At 41.4% G+C, this 27,667-nt stretch overlaps 1 protein-coding gene across 1 annotated transcript in view; it reads left to right on the plus strand.

The window, feature by feature from the left end:
* Nucleotides 1–209: 209 nt before the first annotated feature.
* The window catches only part of camkvb (CaM kinase-like vesicle-associated b), a 34,684-nt gene continuing 7,226 nt past the window's right edge, over nucleotides 210–27,667 (plus strand). The window contains exons 1-3 of the mRNA XM_061220064.1: nucleotides 210–389; nucleotides 26,058–26,165; nucleotides 26,640–26,771. Coding sequence (XP_061076048.1) covers nucleotides 26,071–26,165; nucleotides 26,640–26,771 — 227 coding nt within the window. The 5' untranslated portion in view covers nucleotides 210–389; nucleotides 26,058–26,070. The remainder of the gene's footprint in view (nucleotides 390–26,057; nucleotides 26,166–26,639; nucleotides 26,772–27,667) is intronic.

A 27,667-nucleotide genomic window follows, 5' to 3' on the forward strand; every position in this document is an offset into this window, starting at 1 on the left:
CATCACTCATAGCTTTCCATGGATAAGTATTTATTATTCAATGTTATTTGAATATATTGCCTAGCCACACCCCTCGGCTGTTCGTCAGATTAACTCGCTTAACTCCCTCTTTCTCTACCCCCCTGTCTGTGCGCTATTCTATCATAACGCCGTGTGCTTTTCACTCCTCAGTCCACAGCGAAAGCCTAAAGCGCGCAGCGGGTGCAACAGAAGCGCTAGGATATACCCCCTGACTTTTTAGAAAGAAGAGTACTCTGTTTAAAAAAAAAAGAAAGTCGTAGGAGAAGATCATCAGAGCGGTCAGTCGGACGCTTCCTTCTGCGAAGAGGACTGGGAAGGGAAACACGACAGTGGAATTGAAACATTTACTGGCCAATTGTTGTTTTTAGGTAAGTGAACACAACTGGAGTATGTTCATACTGACTTGTCACTTGGCGAACTGCAGTGACTGATTTGCACTCGATAAATCGTGCAGCAAATAGGGTTAAGCAATTGTTTTTGCAGGGTAAACGATTTCGCGCTTTCCACGTGCAGCTACTTTTCTCAATTACTGCTGGATTTCACGGAATAGCTGCATTACATCTGCAAAGTAGTATTTGGGGGGGCAGTGTAAGTCCATGCCTTGGTTAGGGAAGTGGGCTTGCAGGTTCAATTCCCAGATAGGACACTGCCGTTGTACCCTTGAGCAAGGTACTTAACCAGAATTACTTCAGTAAATATCCAGCTGTATAAAAGAAACTGTATACTAAGAAACAAACTGTAAGAGCGTCTGCCAAATGCCTGCAATGTAGCGTAACGTTATTAAAAAAACTTCAAACGTATTCGATTGCTACATGTGTTGGTGAGTATACGAAACGGCTGAATGAGTGCAGAAACTGACAAGGATGTATCAGCATATCTGTAGTTAATCACAGACTGCTGAACATTGCGTTATGTTACGCTTTAGAGACTGCTCAATATTTATACTTTTATTATCGTAATACGCTTACTTTTTACCATTTTGGAATGATTCGTCAAGACCACAAGCAACGCACTGAGCAACACTGCTGTTTCAACACGATTATAGCATTCTTAGTGAAATGCATTTATTTACTTAAAAATGAATGGCTTTACCATAAACGCATAGCATTGTGTTGGACAATTTATAAGATGCGTTTTTAAATTTAGCCTACATGCACTATTGAGAAGACACATTTTATGCCTGGTGTGTTTTTTTTTCTTCCGAGTGCGACATATGCCTATAATTTAACTTCATGTAAGTATTTCAGTACCAAAAATGTATTCGAAAACAGGCAGAAGGCAGGCGGACAGCCTTGGTAATCAGAAGCCATTTGGCGTGATTACAGTTGAATTTCCGAACAAGTGTCTACAATTTCAGCTCTAATCTGAGCTAATACCAACAACAACAAATACTGGAACAGCCTATCACTTGTAAAAAGTCTTGAATTACAATTTTCCCGATGCACTTAAACACGAAAATATTTCGCTAAGGACCGATGAAACATCTTAGGTATCCGAACTGCGTTGATAGCGAAAACTCTCTTAGCATTATGTTGTAAATAATCATTGTTTGATTTGAGGCAATATTGAATGAAAACATTTTCACACTTTTCCTATGAGGTTGTGCTGAACAACAAATGGTTGCCTTATTACTTCATTCACTAGTTTTAATGACCACAACACACCACATTTGGCCTACTGTTCCCTCTTTTGTCATCTGGCCGCACAATCTGGTTACCTTATATTGGCTGCTATTAAGCTCAAAGTCTATGTTCAGCAGAAATAAGAAATTTGGCATCTGCTAGAATTCAGCACAGTAAAATCTTACACAACTGTACTTTACTGTATAGCATAGTAATTCATCCTAATGCAAACAATTTATTACTGTACAATACAGTAAAATATTGTCGGCTGACAGACACTAGCCTATACCTTTGCTCACATTTGTGACAGTTAGATCCCACATAGGAATTGCATGTTATTTAATACATTTCTGACATGTAATAATATTAATTATTTCACATTATTTGTTTGAGCTCATGGTTTTCCATAGCTTTCCTTGTTCAAGTGCAGAACTAGGAGCAAGAGGGATGTGCGAGTGAGTTTCTATGACACTCATATTGCAAGCACTTAATGCTCCAATTTTCCCCAGCGCTTTCGGAATGATAAAAGGCGAATATTAACAGCATGACTGGATGTTCCTGTTTCTGCGTCCACACGCCGAGCTGGGCTGTCAAACTATCTGCTGGCAGTGGACTCTCTTCTTACATTTGAAATAACTTTCTCTAGTGAAGTTCAACATAGAATGAAATTCAACAAGTTTTATAATTTTGTTCAGCTGAGAGCGATGGCGCGGTTACCGTATCAGATTTAAAGTGTGACTCCTTTTGTGAGACAGGTAAACAGGTTTTCACATTTCCCTTGAAAAGTGAAATGTTTAGTGCGGCTTGTTTAGAGCCGATGTTGTTAGTTAGTTGTTAGCTCTAATATGCTTCCTGACAAACAGGTGGGAAATAATCTTATTTTGCTGTCATGTCAGGTTCTCCTGTGATGTAGCTGAACAGTGATGGAAGAACTGAGTCCTTTGTACGATCCAAGCTGTGTGACGCACGTTTTAGAACTAAATGAATAAATAACCCTCTGAAGACCGGAGGGGAATATCATGAATCAGTCCCTCTTCCCATTTTTGAAGGGTTCCAGGTTTTGCTCGGTGAACTTATCCAGCTAACTCAGTAATCCTGCTTCGTGAAATACCAACCCCCCCCCCCCCCCCACACACACACACACCCTTTCCTACTGAACACCGACAAGGATAGAGTTTCTTAAAGCCAGTGCTGCTGTATGGGCGAAACATTCCATTGCTTCTTTCAATGACAGGGCGTTCTTCTGACAAGGTTTGCCAAATAAAGTCCCAAAGTCATGCCATAATTCTTTCCCCAATATTGTGAGTGATGACAGAATTAATTCCTCAGTTCCTGTTGAAGGTCACATTAGCAAAGGCTAATGATTAAGGTGAAGTGAAATATGAGATTCTGTCACCAAATTTGGAAGCTACTCTGCTTCTCATTTTTAAAAAGCTAACATGTTGTACCTTTCAATACATAGGTCATTGATTTTTTAATGTATTGTTATTTATGTTACACCGTGACACTTTTTCATTGCTTCTACATCCAGAATCGTTGCACACTGAGTGCATTGGCTTTAGGCTGAATTCCTGTGATGTGATGTCTGATGTATTGTCTTGTGAGTCCTTAATTATGTAATGTGTTTTCAACACCACCTGTTTTATTATGCTCATTTTGTACACTCATTACTCAGAACATAAATTGTATTATCATAATCAGGTGTGAGTGGTTTATGGACAGCTGATAGATTAATGTCTACACACAGAATTCACAGATTACCATGGCATTTATTTTCTGGGAAGATGTAGTTGTGTTGCATATTACGCAATTTCATTGAATTAGAATGCTTAGAATTTATTGTCAGCGTACAGATCAGCCCATCTGTGGACTCAGTTACACTGGATAATGTGCTCCATTGATTATTTCAGCAGCCTTTTCTTATCTTGTGCCTTTGGAGATCTTAAGATCTATGTCATATATGTACATCAGTATTTATTTAGTGAAAAAGTGCAGAAATGTCTCTGTGTGAACATAATATTTTCAAACCAATATGTTTTTCCTGACTGGCTGTGATTGTTTTGATTGTGGTCTCTGTAAAGACAAAAATCATGTTTGCTTTCAGATTTATTTCCTTTTTTTAAGTTTGACTTCAGTAGGGATCCTCCATTTCCTCTATATAAGGGATGGACAAGGTGTCTGTGTTTGTGATGATCGGCAGCCTCTATACCTCATCTATACAGAAGCACAATCTTATGGCAAGGTCCTATGGTTAAAGATTGTATAGATTTTCCTCCTTATTTAACATATTGATCAGAACATAAAGGGTCTTCTCATTGGTGAGCTCGAATGCACACCTTCACTCCTGGTGGTCCTGGTGGCAAGGTTACCTGTCGCCAGAATCTTAGCCAGTGAAGAACAGCATGTTGACAGAGAACATAGACACTGCCACGACCTGAAGATAATTCTACAGCACTGAATAACCACGACTGGTTGTGCTAAGTCTTTTACAAAATTGCATTATGAATTATGGCACAGTGAAGTGTAGTGTAGCCGGGTGTGAGTTGGCTCGCACTTTAATGTATTGGCTAGGGGTCTGTGTCATTGCTGAAGGTATACCAGTATTTTGGCAGGCACACAACACTGTTTGGAGTTCAGAGCTGAGGATGACCGAGAACCACAAACACTCTTGCTTCAGTATGTCATCTACTGTACTGTATTCTACTGTATGATCTCCCCATCCTCTCCCATTGACATTCTTTACACTTACTACTACTACTGCTACTAATAATAATAATAATACTAATAATAATAATAATAATTATGATGATTATTATTATTCATTCATTCATTCATTCATTCATTCATTCATTATCCTAACCCGCTTATCCTGAACAGGGTCGCAGGGGGGCTGGAGCCTATCCCAGCATACATTGGGCGAAAGGCAGGAATACACCCTGGACAGGTCCCAGTCCATCGCAGGGCACACACACCATTCACTCACACACTCATACCTATGGGCAATTTAGACTCTCCAATCAGCCTATCCTGCATGTCTTTGGACTGTGGGAGGAAACCGGAGTACCCGGAGGAAACCCACGCAGACACGGGGAGAACATGCAAACTCCACACAGAGAGGCCCCGGCCGACGGGGATTCACACCCAGGGTGTGGGATCATTTTGTTTTTCTGTACTGAACTGACCTATAATGTTTTGTTCTCATTAGAAGTTTCCAATACAGGATCCCTAGAAAAGTCAGGGTGTTGACAGATCAGTCGGTTCTTTTTGTCTATATGGCTGCCTTAATGGGTATTCCTTAGGTTTATATCCATTAAGAGAACAGTAAATATATATTTTTCAAAAATCTTTATTTTCCCTTCATTTCTTTGTATTATTCTTGCAGGAGTGTCAGTTTATTGATGTACAGTAAACGGTGGAGCAGTTGAAAGCTGCCGTGGGGCGTTTTTTGATTGTTTTTCTTTGAGATTTAACAGAGCCTGTCTAAATGTGCTCTTGCAGTGATTTACACATTCATTATGAGAGCATATCTATGGCTCTGGTTCTATGGCCAGTTTATTGCTGCATTACATTCCCTCTCTGTGATGGCTCAGGCGCTGCTGCTGTCCAGTAAAAAGCATAATGGCTTCCCTACAGTCAGAATTCTCTGGCCTCCCCTAACAGAGCTTTTTTTTTCTTTACATGCACTGAACTGGTTCACCATGACAGCAGAAGCAGTTGGTAACATTGTTATTCAAATAAAGGAGCCCATCATTATGCCAGGGATTGAATTGTGCTGCATTGAAAAAAGCCCTGTGTTATCTCTAGCTGCCATGATGGCTCGCTGCGCTTCAAAGAGGAATGTGGAATTAGCATGGGCTTCATCTAACAGTGGTCTCTCAGGAGATTGTGTCTGGGTGGTTAATGGGTCAGGTGTCAGAGTTCCGAGAAAGACAGTTGTTAGAGTTCAGAAATTCATTTTTGGGACTTTTTGGGTTGGTTGATAAGATCTATTTTTTTGTGCTGTCTCTATTTTAAAGAGGATTTTGGTCACTTGGGAGTTTTTGGCAAGTCCCAACATTGTCCAAGATTGTCTATTAACCTTTGCTTGGAGATGAACAGTTCCACTTTAGTATGTACACCTTTTGGAGGAACGATTGATTTATGAAGGTAAAAGGCAGCATCAGGCATGCCACACTGCCTCTGCATGGGGAAAGGAAGAAGCAGTAATAACAGGAAACTGAAAAAAAGATGAATAAATTGGAAGATGTCAGTCTCTCTTTTGTCAAATAAATAATACCACAAAAAGCTGATGTGTACTGTTCAGAGTCAAGTATTTGCATTCTTCTTTGGCCAACGCACAATCAGTCTGCTACATAGTACTTAATGATGTGTGCATTTTCATGGCTACATCAGTGTTGCTCATTCTCGATGCACAACCAGACCAGTAACTATGCAGCCATCTAAGGGCAAATAGCCTGTAGGTCAAATGCAGATATGCCCTGCTGCACACAATAATGATAGTGACAAATGCAATTTTTTTGTATATGTCTGTAAATGTCGCTTGGAAAAAATAATATAGGCATGTACATGACAGATTATATGCAAACATTGCCCTCAATATGTCTTGCGTATGTATACGCACTGAGAGCCTTGCTGAGGAATAGGAGACTGAAGGAGGAATGACACAATGCTGTATTAGTATTTTAATATGATAAAAAATTGTATTTGTGTCTTCAGGACTTTCCGGACTGCGTCTTTTTTTTTTTTTTTTTACCTCAAGACACATTGCACTGCTGTTTGCTTCATTCGGTGCAATGGCTGTCACATGCAAACAGTGTTACCATTGTTTCTTTAGAAACCCCTCGCAGTGTGAATGGAAGTATACAATGCAGGTCTCTCAGTCTTGCTTTGTGTGCATGCCTGCACATTTGTGTACGCTTGTTCAATGTCTTCTGTCTTTTGTTGCCAAGATCTTGTTTGTTCTTCATGGGTTTTGTTTTCCTGGAGAAAAAAAGAATATCAAAAGCTGTTTCCACAATGCCCAATTTTCCCTCTTTTCACAAATGCTGTGGAAGACAAAACAAAACATAAACAGATTTATTTATTTTTATTTTGTATTTTATTTATTTATGTATTTTTATTTATTTATTTATTTTCCAAAGGGCAAGCTGAAGTGTTTATGAAAATGTAAGATATAGTCTGTCATGATGATGAAAATATCTGACACCAAACAACCTTTGACCTCTCTCTGAGTGGGCGTTGGCAGCGCATAGACGCTGAATGAATTGGCCATATTGAGGGAAGAGAAAGAGCAGCGCGATGAGGGATTTGCAGGCCTGTATGAAGAGAACATCCCTTGAGGCAGTCCTCCAACTCATCTCCACTGAAAGGGTTACGCGTGGCACCAGCCAGCTTCAAAGAGACTCCGACAGATAGCATCTACAAATAGCAGTTTTAAAGGGGAATTTTTAATAGAAATTGATTAATATTTCACCTCCGGTTGATTCATGCTGCCACCATCGACATTTTCATCTTTGAGAGAGTCAGTTATGTACGGACGGCAAAATGGGCATGTTCTTCTCAGCTCCTTCACCACCATCCTCCAGAGAGGGGCGGGTCAATCTAAGTCCCCACAGAACGAGCCTATAAGGGAAAATGCCCAGCACTAACATAATTTGACACCCGAACCACTGGCTTTGTTCTCAACTCGAGCTACCACTGGGCTGGCTGTGAAAGGGCCGGGGCGGGGAGCGGAGCCTCACAGGCTGTCTAAAGTAGGAGATGCTCCTGGTTCCTGCGGAGAAGCCTGGTGTTCTGCCTGCAGCTGTTCTTCATCTGAAAGAGAAGGGCTCTCTGGAGAAGAGACAGCGCTGGGTCCACAGGGACAGCTCAGTTACAGCCCTGCTGGAATGCAGAGAGACAGCACCGTTATCATCTGTGGAGCTGCGCTCCGCGGGGATAGATAATAGGGTTTGTTCTTAATGCCTTAACGTCATCATCACAATTATTAGCTGCATTGTTGAATCTCATGTAGTCACATGGAGGGATGTATAGGGAATAAACAATGAACAACAACGGCAGTACAGTAAATTCCTGGGCATGCAATTCACTTCTTTCTTTTTTTTCTTGTTCTAAAGGTGGAAGACTTTAAAAATAATTACATTTAAATTTAAATTATTGATCAATGGATGTTGCTCACTGTGAGCTTTCTGGTGCAAAAAAGAGTGCAGGGTCTGCATTTTTTTTTTGTTTTTGCACCAGCATCATGGTAGCAGGGATTTCAGAAAAACTACAATATCCATGCATGTATTCAATAATGCAATGAAAACAGTTGCATCAGGGAAACTGCAGGAACTCGGTCTAACTTGGTTGAGGGGTGTGCTGCAATTATGACTAAATCTGGGTCTTAGTCCTTCCAGGGAAGATGATGTAATAACATGGTCAAGAACTTACTTATTTATTCACAATTCTCTCAAGACAAATGCTAATATGTTCTGCTTCTTTAAGTAGGTCTTTTTTTTTACTTTAGTGTTGAAGCGGTACAGTGGACTGATTCCAACCACGATGAAAAAATGACGATAGACACCTTATGACAGTGTGAGAAAATGTGAAAACTGTTCCTCTCCAGATAACTGCTTGTTGGATAGAAGGCTGAACGAGAAAGAAAAAATACAAAAAAAAAGAAATTTGCGCCAAAAAAGGCCCTAGAGATTCAGAACTTTTTATCACTTCAAAACAGGAACAAGCAAAAGTGGCCCTGCTGCTCCAGGTACTTGTCAACACCTAGCAACACGCTCTAACAGGCCTGCTTAACAAGCATTACCGCTGAAATTGGTATGTGGGCCCGGTGCCAGGAGCGGAACGAGGAGCATCGCTGTGCTCAGTCATTTGGGAGTGAAGGTGTTCTGTGTGCGGTAATAATGACTTGCATGGCTGGGCCGCATTGAGGAAAACACTGTGGGTGGTAATTGTGCTTACTGTGTGAAAAAGCACAGAGTCGCGGCTCAGTGACAGTGGATACTGATCCAATACATTTCAAACATTCAGAGTAGGTTCTCCTAATTACACAGAATTTGTTAGCTCTTTTTGGAAGCATTGCATTAACTTGTCAGATTTTAGCCAACAGGTGATTAGGTGAGTCAACATGGCGAACTGCAGGAACACTAATTGCATTGCGCTTTTGAATGCTTTCACATATGCTGCTAAGGAGCGCTCCAAAGCTCTGTTTGTTAAATTGGATGAACAAGGTCTGCACAGTGGGCATGGGTCAATAGGTGTTACCAGGGAGAGCTGGATTTTATCCCATTTTGATTTAGGCATTTTCCACTCTGTTGACTCAGTCCTGTGTTGTTATTACAATTACTATGACAGGGATTATTTATTATAATTATTTCTCCCATGTTCTGGTATTAAAGGAAAGTTGTTAATTTTAGTTTATATTGATTTAGTTTAGCTTTGTAGCTATGTTTTTGAATGGAGCAGGTTTGTGTGCAATGCAGAGTGATTTAGATACAGTTTATCAGGACCTGATGTGCTTACAATGCCTGTTGTAGGTTGAGCTGCATTAGAGCTACCTGAAGCGAATTTTCTTCCTTTAACTACCAAAACCAGTCATCATAATTCCACCAGATCGTGTGCCTACTGTATCTAAAATATCTGTCATCTCCCAGAAATATAAATGATACAATGAAAAAAATCTTTTTAGGTTTACAATTAACTTATCGCCAGAGGAGCAGTACATAAATAAAAATGTTCCAGCTGGCAGGAGCTCAGTAGAAATGGAGCATTTATCCTCAAATGTGAGTGTTAACTGGCAGTTTGTGCCGCCAGCTCGGTACATTCTGCGAATTATTGTTGTTCTTGTCGTACAAAGATGGATGGGAATTCTTGACAGTGGTACAGGCACAGCACTGCAGCACTTCTGTAGCACTTAAGCCGGTGATGTAATAATGTTGTGGTGATCGTTACCAGTGTACTCCATTGTGTTTGGTCGTTTGTATATTTATTGCTGTGTTGTTCTTCCTTTCCCTTATGCTGTCAATGGCATCATCACTGACCATGCATTCTGATATAGCTAAGGTTAGTTACTTTTGGTTGACTCAAGACAACGCAAGTGTTAAGCTGTTGCTAACCTGGTTTGGTGAGCGAGAGACTAGGTGGCTCCTAAATTTAGCCCCTACGCATCACAACAACACATTTTGTCCTCCCCACCCCCCTGCATTCATCAGGAAGCCACAGTACGCACACACAGATGAAAGACTTGGTAACCGAGGCAACAACAAAAAAAAGAAAAGCATATGCATCAGAACACCATGGGCAGCTCAACCAGTCCATATAGTAAAGCATGTAGAAGATCAAGCTCACCTTCTTTGTGAGTTAGCTGTGCTAAATCCGACATGTGCTCCCTCACAGATCTTTAGATCTACCTTACTACTGTACCTGTGTGCAGACATTTACAGTAATTACTTGTGTGGTCCATTGAACAATCTTTGTCCCACCATGGTTTTGAAAGCACTGCTGGACCTTCCGTGATGTTCTACGGCGTTTTCACATTTTCACTGTATGGTGTTGTCATCAGGGCGGCACGGATGGTGCAGTGGGTAGCACTGCCGCCTCACAGCAAGGAGGTCCTGGGTTCGAATCCCCATCGGCCGGGGCCTCTCTGTGCGGAGTTTGCATGTTCTCCCCGTGTCTGCGTGGGTTTCCTCCGGGTACTCCGGTTTCCTCCCACAGTCCAAAGACATGCAGGTTAGGCTGATTGGAGAGTCTAAATTGCCCATAGGTATGAGTGTGTGAGTGAATGGTGTGTGTGCCCTGCGATGGACTGGCGACCTATCCAGGGTGTATTCCTGCCTTTCGCCCAATGTATGCTGGGATAGGCTCCAGCCCCCCTGCAACCCTGTTCAGGATAAGCGGGTTAAGATAATGGATGGATGGATGGATGGATGGATGGATGGATGGGTGTTGTCATCAGTATTCTAGTATTCTCTCATAGGCTCAGTTTTCTAAAACTCTGTCCTGGAGTGTTCCTTCACGGTGTTGCAAAATATATGAATAAAAATAAAACATATTAATATATTGCTTGTCCTTGATTGAATGGTGGTAGGTTGCATTCACCCTGGTGAAGTGAAAGGGTTAACTTCCCATTCATGCGTTCCCCAGCTCCCATTGCGTGAGTCACCGCTCGTTCATGGGCTTCACAATCTTCTCCGAGACGCGCACTCTGCTCTATAGAGTCACTCACTGACATAGTGCTGTAATTCTGACTGATCTTCCTCATGTTTAGCCCAGGCGGAAGTGGAGTGGACATGTTGAGGTTTTTAGTGTTGAAGTGATAGGCTCGAAAAAAGGCTTTCATAAATAAAAGGCAAGTGTCACTCAAGCAGAAAGAATGCTGAGTTTCTGTTTAGTGATGCAATGAGTCAGAAACATTGTCCATATTTGTCTGACATTTTTATGGAACTGTCAGAAGTCCTTGAGACATTTCTTTTCCCCCTGAGTCTTAAAATACACTTCAGAAGAGTATGACTTTGTCCTTTGGCAAGATGTGAAATGTCACAATTGTATTAGTAGGGTATTCATGCACTATGGAATGTTGGTAATAAGGACATGTATATCAGCAAGCTGAATGCACAATAAATTAATAGTCAATGTCGAATTCTTAATTGGAACTGTAAAAATGTAAATATTGAGGCATGGGAATATGTAAATTGTGTGTAAAGAGTTTGCGCATAAAAGGGAGGAGGAGATGGAGGAGGAGAAGGAGGAGGAGGCAGAGACATGGCGAGGTGTGTGAGTCAGGAGGTGCACCCAGCGGGGGGACATGGAGCAGGTGGGCCCTGCTGGTGGGCAGGGGGGCTACTGCTCCTTCGAGACTCTGGGCCATCTGCAGGCCCTCTCCTGGCCCCGCCTACCCATCCTCCTGCTCGCTGCGTGTGTTACCCTGGCCCTGTGGTGCATCTCACATGGCAAGTGTGTGTGTGCGTGTGTGTGGGTGTGTGTGTGCGTGTGTGTGTCTGTCTGTGTGTGTGTGTGTGTGTATGTGTGTGCACGTCTATGTGTGCGTGCATGTGCTTGTGTGTGTGTGTGTGTGTGTGCGCGCTTGTGTGCGCTTGTGTGCGCGTTTGTGTGTGCATGCCTGTGTGTGTGTGTGTGTGTGTGTGTGTGTATGTCAGTGTCTGTGTGTGTCCATTTGTGTTGGAGAGAAAGCCAGTTTATTAAATCCAATAGGCATTCATCCACCATGTGTAAGTGTGTTGATATGCTGCTATAAAAAAAAGTAATAATGCATTTTCTTATTGATGAATGTCATAAATGTGTTATTAATTAAGCAGGCACTCTGGTCAGCCTTACCAGGACCTCAGAAGTCACAGTCCACCATGTCTGGACTGCAGCCACCCTCCTGAAAGAGCACCTTGTTAGTGACCCATATTATCTGCCCCCATGTCGCTCTGTGTGTGTCTTGAGTCAGCTGAACGGGATTTCAAAAGTGCAATTTGCTGAATTTGGCTCTCCGTCCCCCTCAACACAGCACGCACTTTCTGAAAGTATCAGCCCCTCAAAGTGTTCAAAGGCAGGCCTGAGGCCTGGGGATCTGGATCTCTGGCTTAGTGGTTAGCAGCATGTTTTAAGACTGTTGCCTGCCTATAATTGAATCTCCAGTCTTTATGTCGAGGTTTGTTATTCACACAAAATCTGCATGCAGGCATGAGCTATTTTAAAGAAATGTTGTGGTCTGTTTGACCCAGGGAAATTTGCTTTCATCTGAAATTAGTTCTCAACTGACACGTATCATCATGCAATTATCATCTGAGTAAAAGTAAGTCCGATTGTTGAAAGAAAATCAGTCAAATGAAGTGCAGACATTGGACAAGACAGTATGAAATGTTATGGGTTTTTGTTCTGGCGTTTGCTGGCATTTGCTGGCATTTTATTTAGGCAAATACTATGTGTTTATTTATATCCAGCTGTATTACTCGATGGAAAAATATTATGCAGGCTTGTATTGTCATTTATTTTGAAGAGGCTAAAAATATCCATATTGTAAATTGTTTATTGCATCTCCCATTGATATCCAAGGAGTTGTTCAATACCATAGGCCATACCATTTTTTTTTTTTAGCTGGGTACTATATTCTGTTAAGTGTATTTTTACAACAAAAAAAATGTATGTGCTATGCAAGTAAAATTGGATTGATTAATTGATGCTTGATAATTAATGAATTAATTATTTTCTACAATATATACAGTATGTATTGCATATTGTGCTTTCGTGAGGCTTATTGAATCATGATTCAGCATAGCGATGATGTATTGGGATATGTGTGTGCTGAATGTGTGCCTGGGAGATTGGGGTTGGGATGGGATTGCAATGGGGGCTCAAAATGGAAAATGTCATAACTGAATTACAGCAGTAATATGAGTAACTTTATACTTCTAATCTTGATTGCAGTGTGCTAGATATGAGCTAACTGAGATTCATGTGCTGTGTGAATAGGGGATTGTCTTTCTTTGCAGTGGGTGTAGTGAGAGACAGGGGTAAATAATATAATGACATATTCCGTGTACAGAGGATCTGTGCCTCCTCTCAGTTCTGTGCTGTACCACTGAGCTGCTTATGTTCTTCCATCTACTCCCCTAACCCCCCTGCCTTCAAAACCTTCTCATCCTCTGCTTCTCTAACTTTGTCTTCCTCTCCTTTGGTCAATTTCTGCCTCTCTTCTTCTCTCTCTTCTGCCCTCTCACCCTGTTTCTCCCTCCCTCTGTTCTCTCAAAGCCTTTCTCTTACTGTGTCTGTCCATCTGGAAAGTTAAGAAATGTCTCTTATATAAGGATTACAGACGACTTGCCTGACAGAAGCTGTCTTTGAAATATCCTTTTTCTTCTCCCTGCGACAAAAAGGAGTTTCATTCAGTCTATCTGCAGCCAAAATTAAAACCAGTGTTTTAAAAGCTCTTTCACATGTTATCAGGCAGGTGATGAGTAGAGCTCAAGGTGAACACTTCAACCTGATGACAGGAGCATTAAAATGGTTGTTTTCACCCTGCCTTGTCTATCTTCATTGGGAGAAAAGGAAAAAGTAAATGCAAGGGGAAACTGAATCATTCCCGGCATGCAAAGAAAGCAGACAGCCACAGTACTTTTATTCAAACTTGTGCATCCCCTTGGCCCATTATGTAACATGACACAGTGTACTTCCAGCCAGGATCGCGGTGATCAAAGTAGGCCTCCATCAGACCAGCTGTGTGTTCACTGTCTTTGCCATACTAGTGCACTAATCAGAAAATAAATATTTACATCCTTGTCACAAAGAAAAACAGTGTTATGTATAAATATGTGCGATGTACACTCACTAAGCACTTTATTAGGTATTTGTTAGACTTATTTTTTAGACTTATTGGTCTTCTGCTGCTGCCTATCCACTTAAGAGGTTTGTGTTCAGATGTGCTTTTCTGCCTACCACTGTTGTAATGTGTGGTTATTTGGGGTACTTCCTGTCAGCTTTGACCAGTCTGGTCCTTCTTCTCTGACCTCTCTCAATGTTTCTGCCCGCTTTCTGCTTGCTGAATGTTTTTTGTTTTTCGCACCATTATCTGCAAACTCTAGAGGCTGTTGTCCGTGAAAGTCCCAGGAGATCAGCAGAGATCAGCAGAGATACTCAAATCACCCTGGCTGGCACCAACAATCATTCCTCGGTCAAAGTCACTTAGATCACATCCCTTTCCCATTCTGACGTTTGTTCTGAAAAACAACTGAACCTCTTGACCATGTCTGCATGTTTTTATGCATTTAGTTGCTGCCGCATGATTGGCTGATTACATAATTGCATTAACAAGCTGGTGTACAGGTCTACCCTAATAAAGTGCTCACCGAGTGTATATCACATGAGATGTCGGGCTGTAATGATCTGAAACTGATATTGAGCGGAAGGGGATTGGTCAGGGATTTTCGTGCTGAAGGCGGTATGTCCCAGCATGCCTCATTGTGGCTCATTAGCTGTGATGACGTTCTGCCTGTGGTGCACGGTTGTTTGCACGGTAGTGCAGGCCAGTGAGCACTTTCTTCTGGGTGAATGGCAGGTACGATACTGTGTTTTGGTGGGTTATCTATTCCTTTCCTCTCTTTCTCTGCTTCCCTCTCCCTTTTATCCACTGATATTTAAGCTCACTAAGCCTCCTTTTCCACTGATCGCTTGGCAAGCAAATAAATAAATAAGCACATAAAAATGCAATTTGCATTTGTATTGTAACAAACAGTGTGAGGGCGCTTCACTTACCCGCTTGTGCTCCTCCAGTGAGTGTGGGGGTGAAAGTGCCAGCTCAGCCATTCTGTCCTTCTGGAGACTTCAGAGAGTCAGGTCAAGCTGAGGCCGCACTGCATTTCTGCAGTAAGGCCTTTAGACCAGCCCAGTGTCACTCAGTGTGGATGAAGGGTGCAGGCTTTCTATGAATGTATCACGCCTGGTGGACTGTAGATCCTGTAAGGCAGGTTTAAACAGAGAGCAGAGCAGGCTGTTTCAGTGTTGGGTGTGCTGTCCATTCACCAGGCCAGGACTGTGGTTGGTCCACAGACCTCACCAGTCCCATTCGCAGGAATGGCAACAGCTTGATGATTGTTATGTCAACTGCTCTCTTACCAATGGTCTTACCAATGGTTTTGTTCGCTGCTTTCTGACACTACGCCACTGTGCCTCTTAACACTAAAGATGGAAACTCAATACTGAGCACCCTGGAACTAAATCCTTGCGTGTAACGCTAGTGGACTACAAGATTAAAATATGGATTTGGACCAGATGGTCTTTGATTTATTTTGAAAGGGAAAGGCTAACAGGATTCTAATTAAAGTTTGTCTGAAAATGAAAATAACCCTGTTTTGAATGGCAGCCAACAGGGGGCGCACACTAAGCACTTTCCATGGGGTACACTTTCAAATGCTTATTTACATTTTAAATGCATGTATATCTGATGATATGATATAATGGATTCATTTGAGGTAATTGAGCATTTAAGAATAAATCCCAGGGAAAGCGCTTATTTGGACGTCCCAAGCGCACATCACTTTTTTTTCCTCAGATCATTAATAACAAAAACTTTTAAGACCATCTTAAAAACGCAAGTGAAGTTTTACTATAGTGGCATGAGATTCAGTTTACTATCACAATGCTGGGGAGATTGAGGTGTTGCTCAGTCCATACGTTTGCCGACCGTAAGCAAAGTTCAAGTTCACATTTGATCTTTTAGTTGATTTTCGTCTGAAGTATTTGTGAAATTATCTCATTAAAGTGGCTGATTGAAAGTTGTGTAGCAGCACAGAATGTGATTATGCATCTGATTATTCAAGGGGAAGGTGATGTCATGATGACTTTTTTATGTAGTTAATCATGTTTTCCTTCTTACTTCTTAGCAATTGCAGTTTTTCCTTACATGTCAGAAGTCAGTTACATCAAATTGGTTATCTTAATGGTGACTGTTATTGACTCAGGACTGTGGAGAGCTGGTATGGAGAGCAGGGGGACTGAACCTGAGTCTAACAGGAAATCTGAAAGTGAGACGCTCTGTAATGAAGCAGAATCCAGAGTATGAGAATGATAAAGCAGTAGTACTTCGATTGTAGGTCTCCAAGGAAAAGTAAGTTATTCCAGCAAGTTGTGTTGTTTGGCCAGTAGGGGATACTCTTCATTGTAAACCATAGACATGAATATTTAACTTCACAGGCAAGCACACCTTCTGCTATCCTAAGTTTATGAATCCCAGGAAGTAAGCCTGTGATTCATAAGACTGCAAAACACTGGAGTGAATGGGGATTATCAGACTTGTGCAGGTATTTTGAAACTTGTTTAACAATTGTTACATTTCATTTTAACAGATTGTAAAAATTATATATAATAAACCATGTACGTTTTAATAAACATTTCCCCAAAATGTCTGGATCAAAGCAACCATTGTTTCACAAACTGCTACACCTAATTAACTTGTGTGTGTGTGAGAGAGATAGAGAGCCAACAGGATATAATAGTTATAAAGCAAAGCAGGTCCTGAAAGAGACAGATAAACTCCTGGGACTGACCCCCAAGGGTTTCTGAGAGTGTGAAAGGTCCCGTGGGAGGGAATTAGGCGGTTCATAGGATTTCAGAGTGCTTTTCTGCACTGTCACATCAGACAGGTACATATTCAAGGGCAGTGTGCATACATCGAAACATGCAAACATGCACACACTCACACACATGTAAAGACATTAAATCAATTCAGCAATACACTCATTTCTTCATGAGATTCCCTCTTTTGGAATTAGATAGTTTTGCACGGAACCAAGCGCTGTTGCTGTCCCCCACAATATCCTTTCAAGGGATGTAAGCTACAGTAAGAAGCCCCACTTATATATTATATATATTTTACTTAATCATATGTTGAGAAAAGAGACATGATGTACACTGCAGGTGTGCAAAAGCAAGTACAGTATTTTAAATCTGTGACAGCATAGTCAGCATCTCTGTTTGAATAGAAGGATGGAAAGGAAGATCTGTCCTGCTGGAAAGCTGCTTTTGAGAACTGGCCGACTCTAACGTGTAGAGAACATTCATCATCACAGTCTTTATTGCTCTCTTCTCTGTTTCTCAGCTCCTCCGATTTACTGCCTGTCATTTGTCCTGCTTTGCACTTCCAGGACCCCGCAGTCAGCACTCTGACAGTGTCTTCAATTAGAAGGTTAGACAGGTGGGCCACATTAAAGATGAACCGCCTGTTATTTATGTGAGGCATGAGCCAAATATTTCATGCTATGTCATTCAATGCAGGGAACAGAAAGTGTCTGTAAGCACAACAGCGCAATGAAAAGCCCAATCTAATGAGATTAGGACCGGAAGTGACTCCTTTCATCTTCAGGGGAGGAGAGTGACTCAATCTGAAAACGGAAGATGTTTTCATTGTTCCTAGTCATTAAAATGTGCTTACATTGCACAAATCTATCTAGGAATCATTATCCCTCATTTTTAATGCTAGTCATTTCTAGTTCGAGTAATATACATACATCCAGCAGCCACTTTATTAGGTATACCTATCTCGTACCAGGTTGGACCCCTTCTGCCTCTTGAACAGTCTGAATTATTTGCGGCATGGATTCAACAAGGTGCCGAAAACATTCCTTTTAGACTTTGGTCCGTTGACTTGATAGCATCATGCAGTTCCTCCAGATTTTTCAGCCACACATTCACGCTGTGAACCTCTCATTTGGAAGGATCCATAGATGGTAGCCCTAAAGTGATGCACATTGTCAACAACAATTCTAAAGTGGGCATAATTACGCCAAATTCTGACTCTGCCATGTGCACATCACAGCAGAAAGATTTCTCAGACCAGGTGACATTTTTCCAATCTTCAATCATCCTGTTTTATTGATTATGTGTCCACTGTAGCCTCACCTGCCTGCTCTTAACTGACAGGACTGGAACCCAGCGTAGTCTTATGCTGCTGTAGCATCTTCACTGTGTTGTGTGTTCAGAGATGCTCTTCAGTGAACCACTGTTGTAAGTGGCTGTTATTTGAGCATTTGTGACCTTTCTGTTACATACAAGTCTCCCCATTCTTCCGTGACCTCTCTCATTAACAAGGTGTTTTTTAGCTACAGAACTGGCACTCACAGAATGTTTTTTGTTGATCACACCATTCTCTGTAAACTGTAGAGACTCTAGTGCATGGAAATCACAGGAGGGCAGCTGTTTCTGTGATGCTGGAACCATCATGTCTGGTACCAATATTTCTGATTACCCTGACATGTCCATATTTTAATGAATTATGATGAAAAGACCTACGTTGAAAGACCTACTTTTAGCCTTCTCATTTTAGCCAGCTCTACGTAAGGAGCTAGGCTCGGTTAGTGCTTGCATTAAAGTTCTCCATGTTAAACTAGATCACTCCTGAAAGTGGTTTGGTGATGGTGATGTAGGTTACGTTCAGTACTCCAGTGGGGACATTCTGCTTTTGGGAGGTCTATTGGATCAATCAGATAAGGTGGATATGGGACTCTTGTTTCCTCCTCTTTGCAGAAGGCATGTTTGAATATATGCTTTAAGGGACCTTTGTCTTTTCCCAGAGAAACAGTAGGAGGAATGTAGAACATTTCTCCATGGGTGGTCTTCATGTTGAATTTGCTCCATTCTACGTTTCTACTGCAATGGGAAATTAAATGGGTAGTGGGCTTGCTCAGCTTTGAATAGGGCAGTAGGAGTGTGACACAGGAAACATACTGATGATATGCCCTACATCCAGGCCTATTTCTGTCTTGATCTTCATACATGTGGTACATAACATCGCTCTTGTTATGGGTTGGACATGGGGTGACGGCTATGGGAACAGGCCATGAGGGACTTTAATAGCCAATGAAAGTTTTCCCATTGGAGTGTGAGGCAGATTGGATGCAAGGCAGTGGCAAGAGGCAGTTTTTGTTTTGAGAAAAATCGCAGATATCCCGTTTAATTTGGGAGTTAACCCAACCGTTCCCTTTAACTGCTCAACCCCTGGGTGCCTTCCTCGTGAATAATTCACTGTGATGTTTCTCTCTTGTGGAAATACATTTTAAAGGTAATTAGGTACCCTGAATTCATTTGGTTCTCCACAGAGAGAGCTGCACTGCAACCCTCCCCCCTGCTGCCTTTCAGGGTGAGGGACACTATGTGGTCCTTCATGCAGTGCTGAAGGCGCGCTCACACACATACACATACTGGAAAGACAAGCACACACACATGCACATTGTGTAAAGACAAGCACACAATCCTGACAGAATCCTGTCATTCTCTTCTGCAGTGCACATTTGAATTTGAAGGAGCTGGCAGCACGTACATCAAACCAGATACATCTGCCCTAAGCAAGATCATAATGAAATGAAGTCTTGGCTGGATTCAGCATCACAGCCTTCCTGCGTGCATGTTAAACATGCTGTTCTTCCCATCACACTTTGCCCTGTGCTGTGTCTGGTGTGCTGTGCGTGCCCCTGGTGTGACAGTTTAACTGAGAGAGGGGACAGTCCCCTCTGCCCTGTGCTGTGTCTGGTGTGCTGTGCGTGCCCCTGGTGTTGGGGGTTAACTGAGAGAGGGGAAGATTACCACACAGCGAGCTCACAGAATGGTGCAGAATAAAAGCTGCTGGCAGAGCGCTTTGGTTATCTCCATTACACAACCGTCTTGAGTATGAAAAGTGAATAGTAAGATTAATGCTGTTTTAGCCGACAGCAGATTAGTGCTGTAAGAGGGAGGCAGTGGTGTGGAGCTGTGAGGCAGCTGGGGGTAAATACACCACAAAGCCTGCAAGAGGCTAGTGCAATCTTTTACAAAAATGAAGATTAATTTATTCTTCACCAGTGCATGTTTTTGCTCATCTTTGAGTGTATATTCATTCACTTTTTATTTTATTTTAAATCCTTAATGTGAGGACAGAAATACTGTGTGTCGTTGTAATTTAATAATACGGTGTGCTATCAGGCAAGAGACTTTGGCTGGATTTAGATGAGAAAAAAAGACAAAACAAAAATATAAAAGGGAGACTGAGAGAAGGAAGCGGAGGCAGTCAGACACAACGAAAACGAGTGGGAGACAGAGAAATTCGATTTTTTACTTTCGACATGTAAGTCTGGGGCACATATGCTGTCTGTGCGAAGGAATAAGCATTGCATGAGAAAGTAAAGGCAGGCGAGAGAGAGAAAGAGGCAGAGAGAGAGTTGGAGCATCCATTAAAGGCTGAATCAATGGACCCGTGCGGTTTTCGCAGAGGGGGTATGAAATAGCCGAGTGCCTGTCAGGGTGCAGAATGAGAGAGAGAGAGAGAACCCAGAGGGGCTGGTGCCGGTCAGGTGAACTTGCGGCCTGGCGTTGGAGGGAGATGGAGGGGCACGCTGTGATGAAATACGCTCACGCCCCTTCCCTCCATCCTGCAGCCACCACAATGCTTTGATAGGGAAGAAATTCAAAGGTGGAGAGACACCAAGGCTCCTCGGTGCTTTCAGACGGTGCTGCAACACACTAATAATTGATCATGGTGCGGTGTTTTTTTTTTTCCTTGCTGCTCATTATTTTGCACTACCTCTGTTTCGTGTTGGGGGGAGGGGGGTGAAAAAGCCAGAAAGACAGAATCGGACCGTCCACTCCAGGCAAGAGATCTCTGCAGGCCGAGTGGCAGCTGAGCTGCATTACATTACATTAGATTATTGGCATTTGGCAGAGCGACGTACAGTTGTTTAGACTAAGCAGGAGACAATCCTCCCCTGGAGCAATGCAGGGTTAAGGGCCTTGCTCAAGGGACCAGCGGCTGTGCGGATCACATTGTGGCAATACCGGGATTAGAACCACTGACCGTGTCCCAGTCATTTACCTTAACCACTACGCTACAGACCGCGTTGCATTCACTTTCAGGAGATGCTCTTTTCCAGAGAGGCTTGAGTTACAGTTTTTACTGGTTTTATAGACACTGAAACCTCGGTTGCCCGGCGCTTTTGTGCCTCTTGTATGTATCCAAATCCAACAGGAAGGCAAAGTAGTGTTGAGAGCTGTTATGGATGCGGAACTTTCCTAAGCAGGTGAACGACGTGATGTATTCATGAGGTGCTGTCATACTGCAGCGCAGATGTACCCAAATCAGAGGAGGCACAGAGAGTCCTTTGGAAAAGCGAAATAAGGGGTACGAGTTCATTCTGCGCGATGCTCTGGCGCACGCTGTGCTTTTTTAGACATTGTTCACGCAGGACCCCGATGAAGCCCTAAAGTAGGCTGTATGATGTGAATAATGAATCCCTCTGCGCCTCTGTCCTCATTATAATCCCTATTATACGTAGCCGTGATGGATTCAGTGCTGCTGCCAGCCCTCTCTCTCGCTATGATATCTCTTCCTGCCTGTTACGTTCTCCACACAAGAGAGGGTATGTCATGTGACGGATAAAACAAAAGGTCTGATGCATATTACGGTGATGTGTTTGTTATTATTCAGTATGTGGTCCTGTATCACCTGAGATACCATTATGATGAGTTGTTCTATACTGCCTGTGATTGTTTTCGAATCTGCTGTCTCTGCAAACTTCCGTTCTTGTAAAGCTGTTGGATAATCATAATCACAAATAGAGCTGCTGGGTTTGTAAAATATTACAGTGACAATAATTACTCATTCCTGGCTGTTACTAAAGTGTTTATAAAGCATTGTTTTTGGCATAGTCTTTGGCATAGCTTCCTCTTGTCTGAGAATACTTTGACACTAATGGTGCTTTTCACAGATATGCTATGTCATTAGCATACACAGTCACACCCCATTGTGAGCCTTACAGGATTCCTGTAGAGCCAGAAGTTACATCATTCACTTTTACATGGGCTTCGGTATTAACAGATTTCATAGAAACAGTCAACATTATCACTTTTCATGTTTAATACAGGGACAGACAGAAAAGAGTACTCATAAAGGATACTGGTGTGTTCTCCTCCAGGTTTTGCTATAAGCAGGGTGCTGAGAACTAAAGCCCAGCTGTCAGCACTAACCTGCTATTACTAAGACCTGGAATGGCTGAAAGCGTTATGTATTGGGAGCGTAATAAAAAGGTGCCAGTGTCTGAGTGTGAGAGGACAGGTGGTGAAAGCAGGGAGCTGAGGAACGAGTGTGGGTCAGCGAGCAGGTTGGCATGCAGCAAGGCCGCGCAGGGACCAGCCACACCCGCTGAGAGTCCTCTCCCGCTCACAGCCGCTGCGTAAGCAGAAATCATTCCCAGATATTCCAGAGAGAAACAGCAGGAGCACAGCTCCGCTCCCAGAGACAGGCTGCATTCCGGAGCCCGTCTTAACCCCCTTAACCTCACACGTGTTCCCTTCCCACCCCCACCCATCTCACCCCTACTCTCACCCCTCTTTTCAGCCCCTCCCACCCCTGTCCTCTCACTCCTCTCTCTCCCCCACTGCCTCCCTCCCACACCTCTCTCTCCTCTGCCACTAGCTCAGTTAATGCTCATCCAGTGACATTTAAGTGCTCTGCTAATTGGCTGTTTGTTAAGTAAGTCCCATGGCCAACATGCTTATTAAAGTTAAAAGGAACACAGAAATGGGGGGAAATAAATAAATAAATAAATAAAAGACCAATGTGCCATTTTAATTTAGGTTACAGAAAAGACACAAAGCTGTTGGCAAATGTTAAACTATAACTGAATATTTAATTTTTAATTATTTTTATTGTTTCATAGCATTTCCTTGGGAATGATTCATTGATGTTGAGCTTTGACAGGCTTGTTTGATACCTCTGAACTGTGGAATCAGCCCACACTCCCAACTGCCCCTGCTTCTCCGTTTTCCCTCCGTGGAAACAATGGGGCTTTCATTTGTCATGCTATTTGTACACCCGTGATTATATTGTAATTATCACACACATATCCATTAGGGTAAGAGCAAACAAAGAGTAGTGAATAGGCTCTTTTTGAGCATCTCCTGTGCAGATGTTAAATGTGATCAAAGCAGTGATGTCATCTGTTTTGTTCACCTCCCACTGACTGTTTTCAGACCCTATTTAACCTTGACACCTGTGCTGAGTAATAACCGCCAACTCTTTATGTGTACAGTTCCCAGTTGTTGAGATAAGAGAAAGTTAAAGAGATAGGGGGTGTCAAAGAGGTGAAAGACAGACAAAGAGAAAAGGAGAGATAAGAGGGTTTAAACGTTCGAGTTTGAGAGATTCCGTGGAATGGAGAGACATAAAGGGAGTCTGTCGGAGAGGGGTAGCTGGGTTTTCTCTTTTTGCTTACATTATATCCAACAGACTTCCCTGGCTGCCCCCACCACAGTGACCATACCACACAGCTGCACTGCTGCAGGCACAACCACATCAGAACCTCAAGAGAAAAGGAGATGAACATCGAAGAAGCTCAATACTTAATAACAGGGGGACTGTGTACTAAGTCATGTATTAAACAGAGGGAGCTTCAAAAGACCGCTTTTATACTTTAAAAATAGCACCGCACTCAGTTTAATAAATAAAAAAAGTGCTACAACCTCCCATTTCTTTGCACTTGTCAAACAATTGCTATTGTGATCCAAACAAGCTGTGCAGTGATTTCAGAAGGCAGAAGGAGAAGTTTTGTGGCAATAAGAGTAAAGAAAATGCCCTGACTTTCCTGGCTCTGAGATGCTGTCCACTTTCTGCATCAGATATGACAAGTGGTGCAGTGGTTATGTGAGCTGTAAGAACCCTGGCTCAGCAAGGCCTGCTTACATATAGTGCAGCTGTCTCAGAAACCTGTTTTAAAAAATGGTGCCCATTGCCTCTTTCTTTGCTACTAGGCATTTTAGTTTTTAGCACTGTCCTTATCGTTTCACTCAGTGACCAGTTCTTCGCCTTTATTTCATGGAGTGACAGCTTATGCCGCTAAAACAGAACACGGTCTCCACTATAAGAGTGGCAGACAGGGTGCTGTAGATGTTAGATTCTCTCACACATTTAATCAGTCAGGTCCTCAGGGTTGAAATCTGAAAAGTTAATCAAATGAGAAAACTTTGACTATGAAAGCTATTTAGCATTGCAGATAACTAAGTTTTCAGAGTAGATTTATCTGACTTGTGGAAGGACAAGATTGATCTAATCTTACCTTTTATGCTGCAGTGACATGATGAAATTCGCCTTGGCTAGCCCCAGGATTAAGTTTATAAACTCTTAAATTATCAATCTATAAAAAAGTCCATTTAGATTTTCTATTCCAAGCCAAGGGTCTATTTTAAACTTAAAACTTACATGTCTGTGTTTATTTATTTACAGTATGGATGTGTAGTATAGTAACCGTTTGGCTCCTAGTTTTTGTATGCTAACATCACTAATACTGCAACCCTTGCACTTTTTACATGACTTTTAAAATTTTTTTTTTGAGGGCAGTGGTGTTTAAGAGATAGGAGGGCAAAGGTGCTTATTTAAACAGATTCACTGGCATAGGATAATATGTACACCAGGAGGTAATCAACATTCTCCGTACTTTTGAAATGTCTCATTGATGCAGGTATTTGGTAGAAAATGAATGAATTGCTGTCTCTGTGGTTTTTTAGTAAATGTCCCTTGTACAGCAGTTACTTAGTAGTGCACACGTCATTGTGTCAGTGGTGACACATGTTCGTTAAGAAGGACATTGGCTGGTGAGTCATTCATGGAGTGACATAGAGTCCACTGTCACTCAGCTACACGTATGTTTCAATGGTCCTTGGGCCATTGAATAAAAAAGGATGTAATATATTTATCTTTACAAGAAAGCACACAACAGCAGTTAACCTAATTTGAACATCTCTAATTATGAAGTTTTTCTGTGTTCTGTGAATACAGGCCCCAGGGCTGTACTGGATTTTGCATGATAAAAGGGACAATGTGACATCATAGAGTCATATGGTGTCACACAATGACAGAATAAAAAATGAATTTGAAAGCCATCCTGTCTATTGCGGAAATGTCACACCTCCGCCACTCACTGCTGGAACAAAAGCTCACGCAGAGCTGCCAACTGATCTTTTCAAAACAATTATGCTAATGCTAAATGCTAAAATTAAAACACATTTAGAGACAAATAAAAATACTGATCACACAGGTCTAATTCAGAATGCATTCTTAGAAACAAATATCATTTCAGTTTCTTATTATAATGCGTAAAATATTTTTGGATTACATAAATCAAAGCAAAATTAGGAAAAATATGATAATTTTGTTAAATTGTAGACCTGACAATTCACACACTCATGCATATAAATACAGTATACACATTCCACTACCAGGGAACAGGGATCACGAAGATGGATTTCAAAGAATACAATATATCTGCTGGTTTCGATTAATTTAATTAAGGAATTATAATTCAGTTATTTAATTGAACAAATCCTTGAAGAACCTTGTGACCATTTTAAGATCATGAATTACATTTTAATTAGTTTGCAGAATTTAGTGATTTTAAATGGATGGTATATTAATATATTACGATGAGAGCAAGTTTAACTCTGTTTTCCTTGGTGGCGCACTCTTCAGGGGCAGCAGAGGTAATTGTGTTTTAAGTTTTCATATCTGCCGTTTCTCCACACTTGCAGTCTTGCTTCGTTGGAAGCGATTGCATATTTTTCCATTTATTAGCCATAAATCTTTATGTCAGACAAGCGTACTGTTTTATGTATTGTACTGTACATTCCTAGAGCTGGATTCTATTGAAGGAATATACACTATGTGAACCACCTTTCTCAAGTGCTCATAAGAATCAAATTTCCAATAACCTGACTCTGAATCATTGCACAAAACTGAAAGGGTGTATAATTTCGTGTTTGTGCATACTCTGAATTTGTGTCTTTGTTTGTGTTGTTGCATAATGTTTTGTGTGTCCAATTGTTTTTTGTTTTTTTGTTGTGTATTTATATACTATATGTTGTGTAATGCTGCACAATAGTGAACGATGATGTGTCTTTCAGGGTAGGAGTGGCCATGCCATTCGGCTGTTTAACGGTGGGGGAGAAGAAGGATTATAACAGTCCATCAGAGGTGGCAGATAAATATGACCTGGGACAGATTGTTAAATCGTGAGTACCCTCATCTTCTAGAATAGGACGGGAAGAGCTGAATTGATAATCATGCTACTAATGTTCATTTGTGACTACAGGGTCTTATGTAAATGATGACACTTGTGATAGGAATAGTCTTTTGAGTAGCATTTGCCCTCATTTGCAAAGATGAACTGTGCATTTGCATGTAGCTCAACTAAATTTGATCTTTACATTTAATACATTCAATTTTTACACATCTCTCATTCTGGGGATAACATTCTTCAATTATTAATCATTTTAATGTTCACTATGTTAAAGTTGCAGCATCAATCTGGGGTAAAATATTTGACAGGACCATCCAATTTAATGTTGATTTTGAGAAGGTATGTCCACTGCTGAATTTAATAGTATTATTCCATCATTTTGATGAAAGAATAAAGCTGAAGGATATATGTGAATTCCCAGCGGATGGTTGGGTAACGTTGTCGTGTTCATGACTCCCATCTGCAGGGAAGAATTCTGTGAGATTTTCCGAGCCAAGGACAGGAACACGCTGAAAATGTTCACCTGTAAAAAGTTCCTGAAGAAGGATGGGCGGAAGGTCAGGAAAGCAGCCAAGAACGAGATTCTCATTTTAAAGATGTGAGATTATGGCCTGCTTTAATACCTGTGTGATTTCTGTGTGTTTTGTTTCACATATAATCATTGCACAATGATACATTCTGTGGCTGTAAAAGGTTTTATACTTTAGTTGTTTTTCTATGTTCATAATGTACTTGTGGTAATAAGAAGAGCATTTTAAATATTTAATTCTATTTTATTGTTTTATTAATATTTTATTTAAATGTTTTGGCATCAGCACATATTCTTTGTGTTTTTCACCATTAAATGTAATGCTTATTAATCAACATAAAGTTTTTTCGAAGCTACATAATATAGCTGTGAAATCTTTCATCTATTTCTGCATCTCCAGAGAGAATATCATGTAGGGTAATCACGAAGGCAAGACTGAAAAAAGCATCTGTGGGAACATTTAAATGCAAAAGTAAACCTACTGTGTTCCACTGAAAAATATATTTTTGCAATATTTACCTGACAAATATTCGTCTCAAATATGTGTTGTTTTATAACCTTGCCTTCCTATTAGACCTACATTACAATGCTCTGAGCTTCATCAATCTCTACAGGCTGCAGCAACCACTAAAATGATGGAAAAAAGATTAAAGAGAGATAGAAATGTGTTTCCTCCTTAAGAGCAAACATAGTGGTCTTTGAGTGTTTATAGCATCAATACATCTTAAGAATTACAAGTTATTTTGTTGTGTCCTGCACAACAGGCAGTATGCCATTGGAGCATAATGTGGATCTAATTAAAAAGAAACAATATTATTGTTGGTTTGGTGGCATAAACGGAAATGTGTTCAGACCATAAGAGCACATAATGGTGAGGACAGGTCATTCAGCCCACCGACTGTATGCTTGCCATTTTCTCCATGTTTAGCTATGGTTTCCAATCGCATAAAACAGATTGCAGTAAT

The sequence above is a fragment of the Conger conger genome, chromosome 14 (assembly GCF_963514075.1).
Source record: "Conger conger chromosome 14, fConCon1.1, whole genome shotgun sequence".
Classification (NCBI taxonomy): domain Eukaryota; kingdom Metazoa; phylum Chordata; class Actinopteri; order Anguilliformes; family Congridae; genus Conger; species Conger conger.